Consider the following 18,209-nt stretch of genomic DNA (forward strand, 5'->3'; position numbering starts at 1 on the left):
TAATGAAGAAAAAATTATATAGAGAATCAAAAAAGATAAAAACGAAATCTTTAAAAATGGAGGTGTTAGCATCATACTAACATGTCGATCTTTGACGTTACTGTGACATCAGTTGACTTAAGCTGGGTTAATGTCACATAATAATTATGCTGCATTCAAATCATGAACTTACCAATGGATGAAGCAAACACAACACCCAGTCCAATTGCCAAGGGACCTCCCATGGTTAGAAATTTTTCACTTGGAGCACAAGCAGCTACAGTTGATAATCCTCCTACGACTCCTGCTGTATACCTGGTAAGAGAAAATGAATGAAAAACTCATCTTCCTCATTTCTAATTTTAATATAAAATATTAATTGGTTACAAATGATTTCCTACATTCTAATGGAATACCAAAACTTGTATATATATTACGGAGGGACAGATTAATCTATAAATATCTTACAATTTAGTGCAATATTGTGCCATTTTGTTATAATATTTAAGGACAAAGTCTACATTCTGTACTTTTTTTTAAGTAACTGTCTAAATATGCAGCTTCTTTTGCATTGCAAAAATCTTAGTTTATCTCGTAACATACATTTCTTACGGAGGTCAGTGAACTATTTAGAATGATATATCAGATTGGTAGAAAATCTGTTATCGGTAAATTTTACATTGGTGCGCGGTATCAGTCAAAATTTCATGTCTGTCCATCCCTACATAATGTACCATAGTTGTCAACTCTCAACAACTTAAATGCACGGGCCATACGATTAGACCGGTGACAGAAGTTTGCACAGTTGCCACATAGGAGCACAACTCCATGTTTTCAGAGGTTTAAGAGCAGTTCCACGTGTAGATATGGGACACTCCATTTCCTGGGCCTGTCTCCTTTCAATTCACATGATCACCAGCTCTGTATCAAATGGGACTCAGAAGTGCCCGGAGAGAGGTCGGTCTGATGCTCAAACAGGGTGGCTACAAACAAGCAGAAATGAAATTCCCTGACTTTTCCAGGTTTTCCAGGACAAAATTTACATTTTTCCCTGACAATTACAAACTAAACTAAATCGATGTTTTTGCAAATGGAAATAATAAACCCATACAGATCCAGGTATGGATTTGTTAAGTACCAATATTATTTTCTATGAAATTGACTCAATTTCTCTATTCTCTATGATTTGAATTCAAACTGCAAAATAGTGAATTTGGAAAATTATTACAATTCACAAGCTACGGAAGGGTTACGGAATTTTGTCATACGCAGTAAGTTTAAAATAAAATACTTGATTATTTTTAAAGTTACGACTAAATGAAATTAGAGTGAAGAGTGATTAATTAAGAAATACAATTTGTAATTTATCAGTCTCCTTATACATTCTCGGTATTATATGTTGATATTTCCACTGAGGTTTGGAACCCTCTGCTTGCAAGAACCATGAGTGCGGACTCATATTTCAATGCATAAAGCTCTCTTCTCTGTAAAGCAAACAACTTAACTCTTGCATATAAGTGAAACAATTGATTCGAACAAAATAAAGTGTCATATTTCCTTACATTATCAATGGGATTTCTGCTTCAGTACAGTATATCCAAGTGAAGTACTGTGAAACTGACAACATGGAGTTATACCATTAATGCTGTCGAAAAGGGTATGTAGGTATTAGAAATTTAACGCAAGGAATTTATAGAATTGCATTCTATAGGTACCTGATTTAGCTAACCAAACATTAAAATAGGAACACTCTCATAATAAAAGCTTCTGAAAGTTCATATATGAGGGGCATCCTGAAAAAAGCTCCAATGGTGCCTATACGCAGCACTGGTGGTTAGAGATAGACACACACCCATGCAGGCAGGAAGAAGTGGCATGTAACAGTAATCTGGTACAGTTGCAATGCAGACGTTTTAGGACAGTTCTAGGTTAAAGATTGCAGCTGTCATACAGTCTTCCACCGAGCCTAGCCTACAATGCACACTCAGAATTTTGCACAGAGCCACCAGCAATCGTGTGAGGTGTGCAGACTGGACGTCGTGAGTGATAGTATGATCAGACGATGGTGCAGACAATTCACGGAAGGCCAATCGAATGTGCACAACCCCATACAGCTGAGTACACACGGGCCCTTTGCATCACTTCAGGTGAGAGATCTTGGACCATTCCCTGTACAGCTCTGGCCTTGAATGTACCGACTTTCATCTCTTGTTTAACTGAAGAGGTTTCTGGCAGGGCAAGGATTTGACAGCTACACTGCGGTAGAGATAGTTCCAGTTTTTGCTGTCCGACACATATACCATGGGCATACAAAATTTAGTGCCATGCTACTACAAATGCCAGAATAACGGTGGTGATTATGCCGAATATTAGGTTAAGACTCACTGTTACTAATGCAATAAATTACAACTGATATTCATGTTTTATTTATGCCTAATCGGTAGGGACCTTGATATTCTGTTATTTTGATTTCAAATTGGTGTATTTTCTTATATTTTATTTTTTACTATACGGTGTTATTTTTCTCAAAATTCACATTTTTATTTTAGTGCATTTTCTGGCAAATATCTGAAATTATTCCTTCATGGTGTTTTTAAACTACTGTTTCAAATTGTAAGTCACATGGCTTATGCCTCTTCGTGAGAGTTTGATATCTTGAAAGTTCTTTTGGAAGTTATTTTCCATACCCCTTTTTTTAATTTTAAGGTAAGGATTTTAGATAATGGAATTTCCCCCGTATATACTGAAGGGTGCATAATTACCATAAGTGGGGATGCACCCAAAAAATTAAAATCAATCAATCTCACGTGACAGATACCGATATATTATGGCACCAAAAAATTGGAATTATCTTTGTTTGACTTGTCAGTATTAAGTTTCCCAAAATTCGCTTTTTTGTTTTAGAACATTTATCTGCCAAATATACTGAAACTTAATACTCCATTGTGCTTTTAAATGATTATTTTAAATTGTAGATCACATGGTCTACGTATTTTCGTGACACTTTGATATGTTGTAACAGATTTTTCAGGAAGTAAAAGTAAAGTGCTCCCCTGCACTTTTCCATGAAGGTGTATAAGGGTGTGGAGTTAGGGCCCCACACTTTCTTGATCACGGCTAAAGGTGGGGGTGATGTGATAAGCACCACGCTCCTGGCTACCTTTATCCCTTAAAGTTTCCTCAAGGTACCAGCTTCATATGATGCTGGGTGGGTGCCGGAGCAGTTTGAATAGGCGGAAAGCATCCCGGTTCTCCCCCGCAGGGGATCGACCCCGGGTCTCTTGCATAGTAGTCAGACGCCCTAACGACTGAGCTCCATTATTACTCGCTTAACAAATGCCGATGGAGCGCACTTAGCTTGGTAATTCAAAACGTATCTCGTGCGACAAATACGAGGATGTGGCTCCCGTGTGACGGTAGATACGCACTCGATCTCCTGTTAGAACCCTGGCACTTTGCTCTGTGATCAAATGGTTTTCATAGAAGTTGAAAAAATCGTGGGAAATACATGATAAATGTGGCTGTCGGAATTATTCCATGTACGTATAACTCTATAGTTTACTCTTAGAGTAAAATGTTGGATAACTTGCATGTTCTATGTACACAAACATGGCCTAGAAATTTGGAAATTTTCATTGTTTTAGGTCATTTCTCTTAAAAAAAAATTGCTAAAAACGCCAACAATTTACATTTTATGACAAATTCGCATTATTTCGATATTTAGAAAGGGCGAAAAATGTGTCCAGATATCACTGCACATTCCTAAACATAACTTCGCAGCAAATACCATTTTTCACGGTTCTCGCGTTTGCGAAAAATCAATCGGAAATTACTTTCTGGCCACCCCTCGTATAAATCAGTAGATGGAAAGTGAAAATTTAGCAGGGCCAGCAGAAAAAAGTCAATTCTTGAAGAAAGTGGTTTGCTTTTATTATTGAATGATTCGAGTAAATATGATATTAAAATATTTATGTATTTATTATTAGTATTTTATTTCATAATATTGGACATTAACCTTACTCAGTGAGAGATTAATGACCATCTCTCACGAGTTTAAACAGACAGGACAGAGAATGGTGTTAATTTCATTGCAATACTCGTGTAGCAGGAAATTTGAGGTTGGGAGCATGCACTTGCCAATTTTTATAACGTTCACCAATGCAGGTTTATGTTTCACTTTTTCGTGATAGTATTCAATATATATCCAGTTTTGTTGGATTCTTCTTGATATCTAAGAATAGTGCAATGTCATTGTAAACGTATGTTAACTTGTGCGAAACCAGTAATACGTCAGGATGATGAAAGAAAACCTTTGTAAGCACTGCTACATTAAATAGGGTGAAGTGAGTCAGAGGAGTAATAAAATTCCATCAGCATATTTGCAGTCTAAAGCTCTTCTTGTTTATGCATACGATTTTTGTTGGATGTTGCAGTCCGAAGACATCGAACAAAAATCATAAGAGTCCCATGCATGGAATTTCTGTCACATGTTGTAGTGAGATACTTTGCCAGGTGGCGATATTTGACAAAAATCATATGTATCAATGGAACCTATTTGTTTCCATGTTCCTTCAGTTTGCCCAACAAAATGCCTTACTACGACGTCCGACAACTATCGGACGGCGCCACCCGCTCCCATCCCCTCCATCTCTTGACAGTTCTGTCTCCTTACTAATCCCATACGGACAAGAAAAAATGATAATTCAATGCATTTTCCACGTAATATTTAGAGGCTTAACCTTTACTCTCTCGATGATATTATATGGTAACATCAGAGTAAGGTCGTTCTGACCCGATGAAACCATATGGTATCATGGTGCTGATTATGACATGAATGTGCTTTTTGGACCCTCATACTCTTCTGTTTGGGTTGAAACTCTGACACAGGTCTGGAGCAAGCCTGGGTAAATTCATATTGATGATCAACCTCCCCCCACCTCTCTGCAACATATCCATGACACATTTCCGAATAGTTTCACATTTTGGCTCATTATTCAACTTGTATGGCACCCAGGAACATGAAACAAGTTTCAATCTCTTTGGAATCGTCCATTCTTTGAAGAGAATACTAAGGTTTGCGCCTTCTCCCAAAAATAGCGGGAGAAGAGGGGGCAAACTCCAGATTTTTGTTTCCTTTTTCATTGAAATTCGGTGGTCACACCCCCAAACCCGCCTTCCTCGGTTCGGCGATCTTAATTGTACACGGTTGCATGCTATCATGTTTTAGCTGCAAAACAAAACTTATCCGAAGTAGATTGCTCCCATAGAGCCCGAGTTATAACAATTTTCCTCCAAAAATGCTAATTACCTATTTTTCGTAAAAAAAAAAGAAATCACATTTTGGCTTATTATTCAACTTGTATGACACCCAAGAACATGAAACATGTTTCATTCTCTTGAGAAATGTCCATTTTTTAAAAAGAATACTAAAGATCGCGCCTTCTTCCCAAATAGCGGGAGAAGAGGGGGCAAACTCCAGATTTTTATGTTTTTTCATTGAAATTCGGGGGTCGTGCCCCCCAAACCCCCTTCCTCGGTTCGGCGTTCTGAATTGTACACGGTTGCATGCTATGATGTTTTAGCTGCAAAACAAAACTTGTCCGAAGTAGATTGCTCCCATAGTGCCCGAGTTATAACAATTTTCGTCAAAAGAGTGTTCGAAGTCAATGAAGACTATATTCCCTGACATTTCCCTGACTTTTTTTGACACCTCAAATTCCCTGACTTTTCCCGGTTTTCCAGGTTTTCCAGGTCTGTCGCCACCCTGTCAAACTAGGCAATGCAGCCTGGTTGACACTGCCACACAGTGCGAGGGAACCAGCACCTTTTGTCCCGCTCTCGCTTTGATTTCATGAATTGTTGTTTTCAGACCCCTTTAGGCACAGAAAGGCTAATAAGGACTGGACATACAGTTTAAAGTGGGATACGAACCACTATGTGCCTCCACCAGGTAACGAATCCGAGACCCTTGATTACAAGACAACGACGCTACTACTGCACCACCGATTTGCTTTTATAATTTCTGGGTACTTTCCAGTAGCAGTAAGGGTCAGACATTACAGTGCTCAGAATCGAGTACACATGCACTTCTTAACCAGTTTGCAAATTTAGAAACAAATTGGCAAAAACATCTCTGGGCCAAGGTACCTTCTATAATCTCCTTTCACTCCTTTACAGTTTTCTTTGTCATTAATGATAAAAAATGCAAAAGTGAGACATGTTACAATCGATAAAATTTCAAATATTTTGATTCTATACTATACATTGATATTTCAGTGGAAAAGTTCAAATGGAAGATGTTCCTTGAATCAAAAACAATCTTAACTGTCGAATACTGACCACAACTTTGGAGCACTCTGGATTTTAACATTTTGATTCTTTCACACCAGCCAATTGTGTATCAATGGCCTATCAGTGTCATTATTTCTCCTGTGGTTTATGCGTTAGTTAAAAGTACCTATCAGTCCATCCATAATGAAATTAGAATGAGACGGATCAGCTGATACAGGAACATTGTTGGATTGGTAAAATACACATAATTTTGTAGGGTATGCATATTTCGTTTTTGACACACACGAAAAGTGTAATAACAGATTGTAGATTTTTCATGTTTTGTCACGAAATGATGCAAAATAAACTCTTAAAACACAAAACGTATGGTTTATTTGCAGACACGACACCTTCTGAGGTTTGAATTATCCTCTGAATTACACAAATCACAAAAAATTGATTAAATCTGCCGTAAATATTTGAGAAGCAAAAATGAACTCCTTTGCACATGAAGACACTTAATACTCTGATAACTAGGGGACGGATTTTTGCATATTTACATGTTTTTTTCCTTGGGAAAAATTCAAATGCTTTCAACAGATTCATTCATTTCGCTTGATTGGGAACAATCTGGCAAAGTTTTATAGTCCATATAAATGCATATTTGAGCTGATTTTGCATATTTTTGGTATATATTTAAAGTAATTTAAGATAATCATTTATTTCAAGTTTGCATCTTCAGATTTTCTTTTGTCCATTGTGTGAAGATTAACCTAAATCGACCTAGTTGGTTCAAGGACATCCAGTAACAGGAAACTACAGTTGTTGCAAAGATAAAGAAAAACCACCCTCCCACCACTTACCGACATAAAAGAGAAATGAGTCATAATTCCACGTGGCAGTGATTGCAGGGTGGCATTATTTGTTGGGTAGGTCTTGATACACTATCTTCGTAAATCTGTGTGAGTGCCTGTATATGAGTGGTACTTGTTTGAGGAAGGGATAAAGGGTACATTTCCCTTCTGTTTGCAACTATTCATCCCTTAGGGGGATGCTACATATATATGCTTATGCTTCCAAAGAATTTACTGGAACCTCCCCTCCTAACTTGGAAATATTAAAACTACTACAGTATGTAATTTTCTCCATCCAGTGTAAGAACGAAGCAAATGTAAACAAAATAGTCTGACTTGTGAGTTTCGGACTTGATTCCATAATGCTGACAGCTCATTTTTAGATAATGTACATGAAATAACCCACCCTCATTCAGTATACAAGGTTAGGGACATGACACTTCTTTTGTCAAACGCTCCACATTCTTATCCTTTGGAACAGCTGGCATCTGAAATAATCATTCGAATTTATCTCGGTCCATGTGCATCTGTTTATATCCACTCCATGCTTCCTGTGGATGGACGATAGTTAAAAATTTGTAATACCGAAGGATCATATATTTATTTACTTTTTCTAATTTGCTAGGGAGCCGTGGTTGCCTAGTTAGTAGGTGCCTGACTGCTGCACAGAAAACCAAGGTTTGATTCCCAGGGTGGGTGATCTAAGCTGCCTCATAAAGCAGCTCTGGAGCTCACATAGCCTCAAATAAATGGCTACCTTGGGGCAACCCTGGGTAGGGGGGGTTAAGGTTGCCCAATCATGGTGCTGATCACGTCATCTCTCACACACCCCTATATATGCATCCCGGCAAAGTGCAAAGTGCAGGGGGAACTTTACCTTCACTTTTTCTTGTTTCCTTGGGGGGAGGGGGGGTTTGCCTATTCTACCCCAATTTTCTTGCTCGTGTGGAAGAGACAATCAATTAGCATGAAGGCGAAAAGCTATCGTACCTTCTCCTTTACTCTGCAGTTTACAATTAAGCAGCCACTCCTGGATACTTACATTCTACAAACATAGCGTACTCAAAGTAAAAAAGAAAGAAAGTCACTCATCTTCCCACCTCCCCCCTACCCATGTGAGCTCATTAATCCGCCACTGGTGTGCATGATTCAGACAGTTTCTCTCATTTTTTAATGTCTCTATCTGCATCGGAAATGTTGCTCATATGTTAATAGCATTGAGGTGACAGCATGGGAGAGCTTAGACCAGTGATCCTCCCCCAACCCTTCTTTCTTTCTGCAACTTGGCCAGGAATGAGCACACTTTATAACGATAAAACGTGATTTTATCGTTATTACTATTAGTATTAGACTTAGCTATGCTTTTTAACTACAGTTCGGTTGAGATAAACTGATTTCAAGTATTATTATAGATTTCAATGTTTGAAGGAAAGAATAACCAATTACCTTTACTTTCTTTTATTACAGAAGAAAACTAAGTAAAAACTTCACAAAAAGAAAAAAAATAATTAAAGGTTCACACTGATTCGCTGGTGGTTCTTGGTTTACATGAGAAAACCCAATACAAGAGTTGACACCAGTACTTTAGATTATCTTGGTAAAAGAAATATAAGAAAATATCACTCTCACATATATTTATAAAAAAGAAGAAATTTAACCTTTTTTACTCACGATTACATGGCCGGCCTTTAGAAAGAATTAGCGCTTTTCAAACTTTAGTGGGATTTTTTCATCAGAAGATCAAGCTTGTGGGGGTTAAAACACGAGAGCTCTCGACACTGGGGATCACTTCACTAAAATCCTCGTTGTTCCATCTTCTTTGTCCGACGATCCTTGGTGTCTTGTCGCTGGAGAAAATCCTTCTCTGCAACCTCGGCGTCACTGACTGAAAATCTGCTAAACTGCTGCAGAGTGAGTTCACTTCTGCACCATCTCTTTTAAGAAGAGCCTTAATGCGAATTTAACGTTTCTTGTGCCTCTGCAAACAACGGCGGACTAGCGTGGTCTTCCGACTGAAGGGACTACTTTACCACTTCGCCAAGAAAATGTCACCGCAGGTATGCAAAACTCAACAGAAAGAGCACTGAATTGCGCGACCACCTTCCAGTCAAAATCTCCGCGCCAACTGCTGTAACTTCTCCGCGCCAACTGCTTCAACGTCTCCGCGCGCAAATCCACGAGCGATTACTTCCCTTTGTGTACCGGACACAGTCTATTATTTCAAAAAGGAGTGTTTCGATTCCTTTTGCTTCTTTCTTCCCGGAACGTTCTGTAAACAATCTGTTACAGATGCCCCCTCCCCGAAGAGACATTAGATGGACTGATCAAGGAGAGCTAATGTCTCTCCAAGTCTTTTTATCTCCTTAAATATTTGACCAGACCTCGTACATACATTTTTTTTTAAGAGAAAGAAATAATTCAGGTTACAATTTCAAAATATCTTATAACATAGTAAACACATATAGATTTTCTTTCAATTTCACATATTAATTCTGTTCAATCGTTTCTTACAATCACATAGTAAGAATAATCTGAAGAAAATATACACAATTACAATTTGTAAACATTGAAGCATAATAAACATATTACTCAATTTCTTTTCATTACATATATACCTTCATACATTACATAAAATCAACTTCGAATCTTTACTACGTAATTTATCAATATACTACAAGTAACTTCAAATCATTTACATATTGTCTTGCAGGTTTTCAAATTGTTTCAACTGACTTACATAAATTTCTCTCTTACAATTACTACAATTCCATAATTTTAAATTTTCCACATGTTGTGATTCAAGTACCTCTCCAGAGCAACAATCAAGTAAATCAAAACTTCCAGCATTAATTTGCTTTTTACACCAATAAGGACCCTTATAAAGTAAACAATATTTTGCTATAACTTTATTTAATAAAGAACTCTGATTTCTAGCCTTCAGGAACACTAGGTCCCCTTCTTGAATTTCCCTTCTACCTTTCTCTTCATTTGCTTTCTTCTTCATATCCTTTTCCCTAATTGTTCTGGTCCTTGCTTCCACCATTATCAGCCGTTTCTCCCATTCTTCTGGAATCTCTTCTAATTTTAAAGCAACTTTCAGTGGGTTATCTATTTGCTCATTAAGATGAATTGTGACTGGCGCTTCCCCTAAAGTGTCATTGATAGAATAATTTAGTAAATTTACAACTTTCGCCACCTGTTTAGGCCAATCTTCGTGAGCTTCATTGCAAAGAAGTCGCATCAATCTATTAATTTCTTGATGGATTCTCTCCACGAGATTAGTCTGCGGATGGTAGCTATTACAGTAATAAACCTCTACTCCAAAACTGTTCATTTTCTCCTTAAATTTTTTACTAATAAAACAAGGTCCTCGATCACAGATGATTCTCTTAGGTATCCCTAGGTGCACAAAATAGTTATTTACAAGTTCTTCCAGCACTTTCTCAGTTGTTGCAGCTGTTATAGCATATGCTACTAAATATCTTGAAAAACCATCCAACACCGTTAGAAGAAAATTTTCTCTCCGGGAACCTCTAGGTAAAGGTCCTTGCAAATCCACGAACACTTGTTCTCTCATTCTCTCTATGCGATGTTGCCTCAAATTAGACTTCGGAGGGTGCTTGTCAGCTTTACTCCTGGCACAAATCTCACAGTCATTAATCCAGTCTTTGATGTCTTGCCTCATTCTCCTCCAACTAAACGTCTTCAAAATTCGATCAAACGTTTTCTTCAATCCAAAATGTCCTGATTGATCGTGATAAACGAATAACACATTGCCAATCAAATTTCGAGGCAAACATATTTTCCACACTTGTTCAAAGTGAAAGTCTCTAATCATCAACACTCCAGACTCAAGTTGATAATATTTTAGTAGCGGTCCTTTTCTCTTAACATTTTCTACATTTTCGTCAGTTTCTAAAGCATCAATTATTTTCCTCATTTCTTCATCTTTTCTTTGTGCTATTACTAAATCTTCTATTTTCAGATTTAAATCTGATAAAGAAATATTTCCCACTACATTAACAAACAATTTCTCCTTTTCAACTTCAGGCTGAAAACGAGACAACAGGTCAGCTAGATGATTTTCTGAGCCCTTTATGTATTCAATTCGAAAATTAAATTTACTCAATTCCAGCGACCATCTACATAGCCGAGGGTTCCAATGTTTGGCCGCAGTCAGCCACTGAAGTGCTTTGTGATCGCTCAAAACAACAAATTCCATGCCCGCGACATATACTTCAAACTTTTTAATGCAGAATAGTATAGCTAGACACTCTAATTCTGTAATCGTATACTTTCTCTCAGCCTGATTTAGTTTCCTACTAGCATAGTGTATAATTCTCCGTTCACCATTTTCAAGCTGGAACAAATATCCACCTATGGCCATAGTAGAAGCGTCACAGCTGATGTAAAACGTCTGTGAAAAATCTGGATGGTACAAAAGCGTTTCCTGCGCTATAAGAGTTTTCATTTCATCGAAGCTAGACTGCTCCTTTTCTCCCCAAGTCCATTTTTTATTTTTCTGTAAAAGTTCCGAAAGTGGAGCTATTACTTCCGAATAATTAGGTACGAACCTTTTGACCCACACGAAGCTCCCTAATATCCTCTGTACTTCCTTTCTGCTACGGGGGATCGGTAACTCCACTATACTCCTGACTTTATTGGGGTTAACTTTTATTCCTTCTGCAGAGATAATATGTCCCAAAAACATAACTTCAGATTTTCCAAACTCTGTTTTCTTCAATTTCACTGTCATTCCAGCGTCCCTTATGCGTTTTAAAATCAAACACACGTGATTTACATGATCATCAAAGTCTGAATCAAAAATTAAAATATCATCAACATACACAATACAAAAATCAGATACATTGCCCAAAACATGATTCATTGCACTAGTAAACGCCGATACTCCAGTCGAAATTCCAAAAGGGAGCTTCTTAAATTTATACATTTTACCATCAAAAATGAAGGCTGTACAGTCTCTACTTTCTTCTGTTAACGGTATTTGAAAATACCCTACACATAAATCAAGCGATGTAAAATACCTCTTGCCATGAAAGCTCGCCAATATTTCTTCTAAACTTTTCACTCTATTATGCTCCAGTCTAATTTTAGCGTTAGTATTACGAAAATCCACAACTATCCTTTTCTCGTCAGAACGCGGCTTGGGTACCACTAACAAAGGGTTGAGGTAAGCAGAATGTCCCAACTCAACAATATCATCTTCTTGCCACTGACCTATTTGTTTTCTAACTTCCTCTCTCAAAGCAAACGGAACAGGGTAATACTTTCCCACAGCTGGTTCATTATCAATCAGTTTAATATTATAAGTGAATTTATTGCAAGTCCCAGGCCGATCCGAAAATACATTTAACAAAAGAGAAGTTCTATTCAACATTTCTTCTTTTTGCGCCACCGTCAGAGCAGTAGACATTTCCATGCGAGCTCTTAGGTCTTCGATACTCGCGTCTCTAACGTCGCCAGTTTCTAAACCTGCTACGGTCATCAAATCGGACATAGTTCTCCCCTTCTCTTCATAATCACATCTTGGCAAAAATCCGACAACTACTTTTCCACCATTAGTTTGAAATAACATTTCTTTCTCTTGAAAATTAAGAGTAGCTTCAACGGTAAATAAAAAATCGCTACCCAGAATGGCAGACACATTCAAATCTCTAACAACAATAAATTCCATGAGCAAACTAGCATTTGCCAGAACAGTCGGTATTACTGCTTTCCCCATCACTCTTGTTTTGTTTTTTCCACTATAATCTATTAACATAATATTATCTACCTTTTCTAGAGAAGGCCTAGTCACGTCAGAAGTAATATTTTTCCATGTATTAGCAGAAATTAGCGATACCTGAGAGCCGGAATCCAGTAAACAGTTTACAGCTTTACCATTCATTTCCACTTCTACGCAAATAGAATGTTTAATTAATTTTCTCTTTTCCACACTGTTCAAAATTTCATTATTACATTTCAAGTTTTCAACTTCCAGATTTTCATACTCCCTTACATCTACTTCACAAATATGTACAAGTTGCAATTCTAAAAGAGTCAAAAATTCCTTCATAGCCATTTCATTCCAGTGAACTAAGTCTTCACGTCTGCCTTCTCTCTTTAGTAGGTAACGTTCATATTTGCTTAAATCTATCTCTCCATTCTCCATATAAAACGTCTTTTCTAGATCCACAACCTTCACATGATCACACTCTTGATTTTTTATTACTCTATTAAAATACAACAATTTTTTCCAATGACCATATTCCGAAATATGAGCCACAGCCGGAATAGGTGGAACAGTACACAAAATAATCTCATTACTTCTTTCTTTCAAATACGACACTAAGTAGGAATACATTTCCTCAAAATGCTCCTTTTCAGTGAATCTCATGACATCATTGGTCCCTACAAGAACTAGAACGTTTTCCCATTTACAACTTGCACCTTCCTTTCTTTCTTTTTCTTTCAAAGCATGAACAAGCTCAGAGACTCTACTTCCACTAACACACAATTCTTCCTAGCCGCTTTCTATACAGTTTAATTCAGGAAATTGCCTTCTACAATATGACGCTAATCTTTTTAACAAACTATCTCCTAACAGCACATAACTCTTGAGACTAGCCACAGAATTCTGTAAGTCTGCATTCATTTCAACATCAGTATGCTTTTTATCAGCATCAAAAACATTTTTACGGTTCACCTTCGACCCTATTTTTGATTCTCGTGCCTCACTCGCACTTTCATTTTTCTTCTCTACATACTGACTTCTGTTGCTTATTCGTTCAAGAGTACTAATTATTTCATCCTTTTGTGTCTTCAGATAAATATCGCTGTTTATTTCACATTTTGAAAAATTTCCCAAATCTTTTTCCTCCGAGTTTAACTGTTCAAGTTCGTCTTCTATTCGTTCTTCATCCTTTCTTGCAGGTTCAATAATATCTTTGAAATTCATTTTAATATTTACATCTTGGTTTTCGGTCCGCCCACTCTTTAGTGGCGGAACGGTAACTCGTTTTTTGGATCCTCCTGGTTATGTACTTCGGCGGCGACGATCTCATCTTCGCTTCTATTCCTCCTAGGAGGCAGACTAGAACTTTCATAATTTTCACTCTGCCAGATTTTTCTCTCAAAACGAGGTGAATAGTTGCTTCTTCTTCGCTCATCCCACGGAGATACATCAGATCTTTCATTTCTCTTCAAATTTTGGTTTCCTCCTCTTCCAAACTGCAAATTCCGACGATAGAATCTTGAATTGTTCCTCCCTTCATCATGATTCTCGAAACTTTCCCTTGATGTCTGTCTATAGTTATCCTTTCTCGGTGATGTAGGAGTAACACCGACATTACCAACATTATATCGTCGCTCCTCTCTACCTCCAACGTTTCTCTCATTTTTCTGGCCTCTAGAAGAATCTCGATTCTTCTGTTCCATCCACAATAATTCATGACTCCTTATCAGATCAGCAACTGAAGACAAGGTTTTACTTTTAACGGTTAACAACATTTCACGAAGCCTAAAAGGGAGTAAGTTTGCTATTAGGCTGACACACTTTTCTTCCGATAAGGCAGGTTCTAGCAGCTTCAGTTGCCTCGCCTTGTCCCAATAGAACTCTTCTACACTTCTTCCCTGACCTGGCACAAATTTCTGTGTTAGAACTTGAGCTAAACGGGCAGACTTAACATTTTCTGACTCTAAAGCATCCAAAAATTCCTTCTTAAATACTTCATAGTTCGTAAACGTTTGCTTATTTTCTATATACCACATTTTAGCAGTCTTTACCAACACAAAAGGTATCACATTCAGGTACTGATGCTTGCTCAGGGCCATCAGATTCAAGCTGTCTTCCACATGCTGAAGAAATTCAGTGGGTAACATTTCGTCTGTCTCTCCTGTAAACTTGGTTAACTTCGACACTTCACTGTACTTAACCCCTACTTCCTGCCTGCTAAGAATAGTCACACCATCTCTCTTTACTTTCTCTCCATCATCAGTCTTTACTTCATTCTGAACAAAATCTTCATACGGCTTAAGGTCACAACACTTTCTAGAATCCTCAGTTTCCTTGAATCTGACAAAATCATGCTCTAATACGTCGACCCTATTTTTTATAACCTGTATTTCAACATCAGTTTCCTTGAACTTGCTTTTATTAACACTCCGTTCCTGAACCACACCAACTCCCAAACTTTCAACGTTCCCTTGAATGATATTTAAATCATATTTCAACTTTTCCATTCCTGTCTGACATGATACTTTATTTATCTCCACAACGTCCTCCATTTTTTCTATCCTCGTGACTTGCATCTCCAAAACGTTTAGTCTTTCCTCCATCTTGTCATTTATTTTTTGCATGGAAGCATTTATTATTTCCTTGAGTTCCAATTTATTCTGTTCCTGTTTCTGCTCCAATTTTCTGTATAAGTCTTCCTGCACGAGCCTATCTTTTTCCTCTTTCTGTCTCCGTTCTAACCTATCTTGTTCCATTTTCTCGTATAATCTCTCCCATTTCAATCTATCCTGTTCCTTATTTTCTTCCCATTTCAGCCTATCCTGTTCCTTATTTTCTTCCCATTTCAGCCTATCTTTTTCCTTATTTTCTTCCCATTTCAGCCTATCTTTTTCCTTATTTTCTTCCCATTTCAGCCTATCTTTTTCCTTATTTTCTTCCCATTTTAGGCATAAGTTCTCCTGCGCTAGCCTACTCTGTTCCATAAATGACAAAATTGAATTCAAGACATCATTTTCCTTTCCCCGATCAACGTCAACTTGACAACCAAATTCGTCGGTTTCTTTCGAAACACCCTGTTCTTTTTCCGTTATTTTTACTCCAACGGCAGGTTCTTTCTCAACTCGATTCTTGCATCGTTCACATAAAAAGTCTTTACCAATGTCAGTTTCGTGTTCTTTATACTCTTCCTCACTCATTCCTATACAGTCTTTATGCAGCCATTGTTTACAACCCAAACATTCTATCGCTCCATCTACTTTCAACAGTCTTCCACAACAATCCAATATTTCCTCCCACCCCACTTCGGGTGCGAAGTCCTTTTCAGACGGAGTCTTTCCTTTTGTGCGAACCATGTTGCCGACACAAGCTGACCAAAGTTACAACACAACGATAAATGTTTACATAAACATTGCCGACAACGACGCAACACAATGCCTGTTACCCCTTTTATTTTTTCTTTCACCAAGATAATCTAAGGCAACTCCCGGGAGTTTCGGGCACCATATAACGATAAAACGTGATTTTATCGTTATTACTATTAGTATTAGACTTAGCTATGCTTTTTAACTACAGTTCGGTTGAGATAAACTGATTTCAAGTATTATTATAGATTTCAATGTTTGAAGGAAAGAATAACCAATTACCTTTACTTTCTTTTATTACAGAAGAAAACTAAGTAAAAACTTCACAAAAAGAAAAAAAATAATTAAAGGTTCACACTGATTCGCTGGTGGTTCTTGGTTTACATGAGAAAACCCAATACAAGAGTTGACACCAGTACTTTAGATTATCTTGGTAAAAGAAATATAAGAAAATATCACTCTCACATATATTTATAAAAAAGAAGAAATTTAACCTTTTTTACTCACGATTACATGGCCGGCCTTTAGAAAGAATTAGCGCTTTTCAAACTTTAGTGGGATTTTTTCATCAGAAGATCAAGCTTGTGGGGGTTAAAACACGAGAGCTCTCGACACTGGGGATCACTTCACTAAAATCCTCGTTGTTCCATCTTCTTTGTCCGACGATCCTTGGTGTCTTGTCGCTGGAGAAAATCCTTCTCTGCAACCTCGGCGTCACTGACTGAAAATCTGCTAAACTGCTGCAGAGTGAGTTCACTTCTGCACCATCTCTTTTAAGAAGAGCCTTAATGCGAATTTAACGTTTCTTGTGCCTCTGCAAACAACGGCGGACTAGCGTGGTCTTCCGACTGAAGGGACTACTTTACCACTTCGCCAAGAAAATGTCACCGCAGGTATGCAAAACTCAACAGAAAGAGCACTGAATTGCGCGACCACCTTCCAGTCAAAATCTCCGCGCCAACTGCTGTAACTTCTCCGCGCCAACTGCTTCAACGTCTCCGCGCGCAAATCCACGAGCGATTACTTCCCTTTGTGTACCGGACACAGTCTATTATTTCAAAAAGGAGTGTTTCGATTCCTTTTGCTTCTTTCTTCCCGGAACATTCTGTAAACAATCTGTTACAACTTCTGATAAGACTTTTCTTCAACAACTGCACTGGCACCGCTCCACCACCTGTTCGTATTCCCTTCTCCTCCCTCCTGTTATCGCCGGTCAGAGTGGTGTCTGCGAGCAGCGAGCAGCTGTCGCCAGTGTTTTGTCTCGTGGCTCTAGAGTAATGACTCATCCATCATAAAAGGAAGAAAAACTGAATTGTTTTGACTTTCACCTCAGAAGATTGTTTTGCTTTGGAAGATTATACGAAAAAACAGCACCAGACATAAAGCGATGAGTTAAAAGACAAGCTAATTTTTTTCTTGTTTTGCCTTCTGATAAACATCTTGAAAGGAAATGCACACAATGCTAATGCTAATAATAATATACTCAATACTTTTCTTGGGAACCATTCACATGCCGAAAATAAATCGCGAAATATTAAATGTGGTCGGGGAGACAAAAAAAAAAATAAAAACGGAAACATGTTATCTACAGGATACTATTGGTGGAAAGGGTATTTGCCCTCCGAAAAAGTGCTAAATTCATTAATATGGATGTAAATAACCATCAGTGGCATGCCTAGAGGTGTGGTTGATGGGGGGTCGTCAAGGGCAGGAAAAGATGCAAAATGAGGGCAAAATTGGTCAATGGGTCCTACCCTCTAATACAGAGAGTGAAATTCGATAACACTAAGGTTTTAACGTCTCCAATTGTGTCTCCAGGGATCAGCCCTGGGACAGAACCTTAGCTCGTAATGACTTTATGCTGTTGGGCTGATTGGGACTGAACACACATGCAGCTTAAAGTGGGATCTGAATCATTCTCCATGTCTCCACTGTGAACTGAATCCAGGATACTTTGATTACCGTATATAAAGATGCTTGACGTCCAACTATAAATGATCACCCACCTCC

The 18,209-nt window shown here is 37.9% G+C and overlaps 1 protein-coding gene across 2 annotated transcripts in view; it reads right to left on the bottom strand.

Annotated features, from left to right (window-relative positions):
• LOC145984913 (growth hormone-inducible transmembrane protein-like) overlaps positions 1–18,209 on the bottom strand; it is a 68,654-nt gene that overhangs the window by 13,329 nt on the left and 37,116 nt on the right. For both annotated transcript variants that reach the window (XM_083118303.1, XM_083118302.1), the window contains exon 6: positions 173–294. In XM_083118303.1, coding sequence (XP_082974429.1) covers positions 173–294 — 122 coding nt within the window. The remainder of the gene's footprint in view (positions 1–172; positions 295–18,209) is intronic.

This window comes from Lepisma saccharinum, chromosome 3 (genome assembly GCF_977018435.1).
Source record: "Lepisma saccharinum chromosome 3, izLepSacc3.1, whole genome shotgun sequence".
NCBI classification, from domain to species: domain Eukaryota; kingdom Metazoa; phylum Arthropoda; class Insecta; order Zygentoma; family Lepismatidae; genus Lepisma; species Lepisma saccharinum.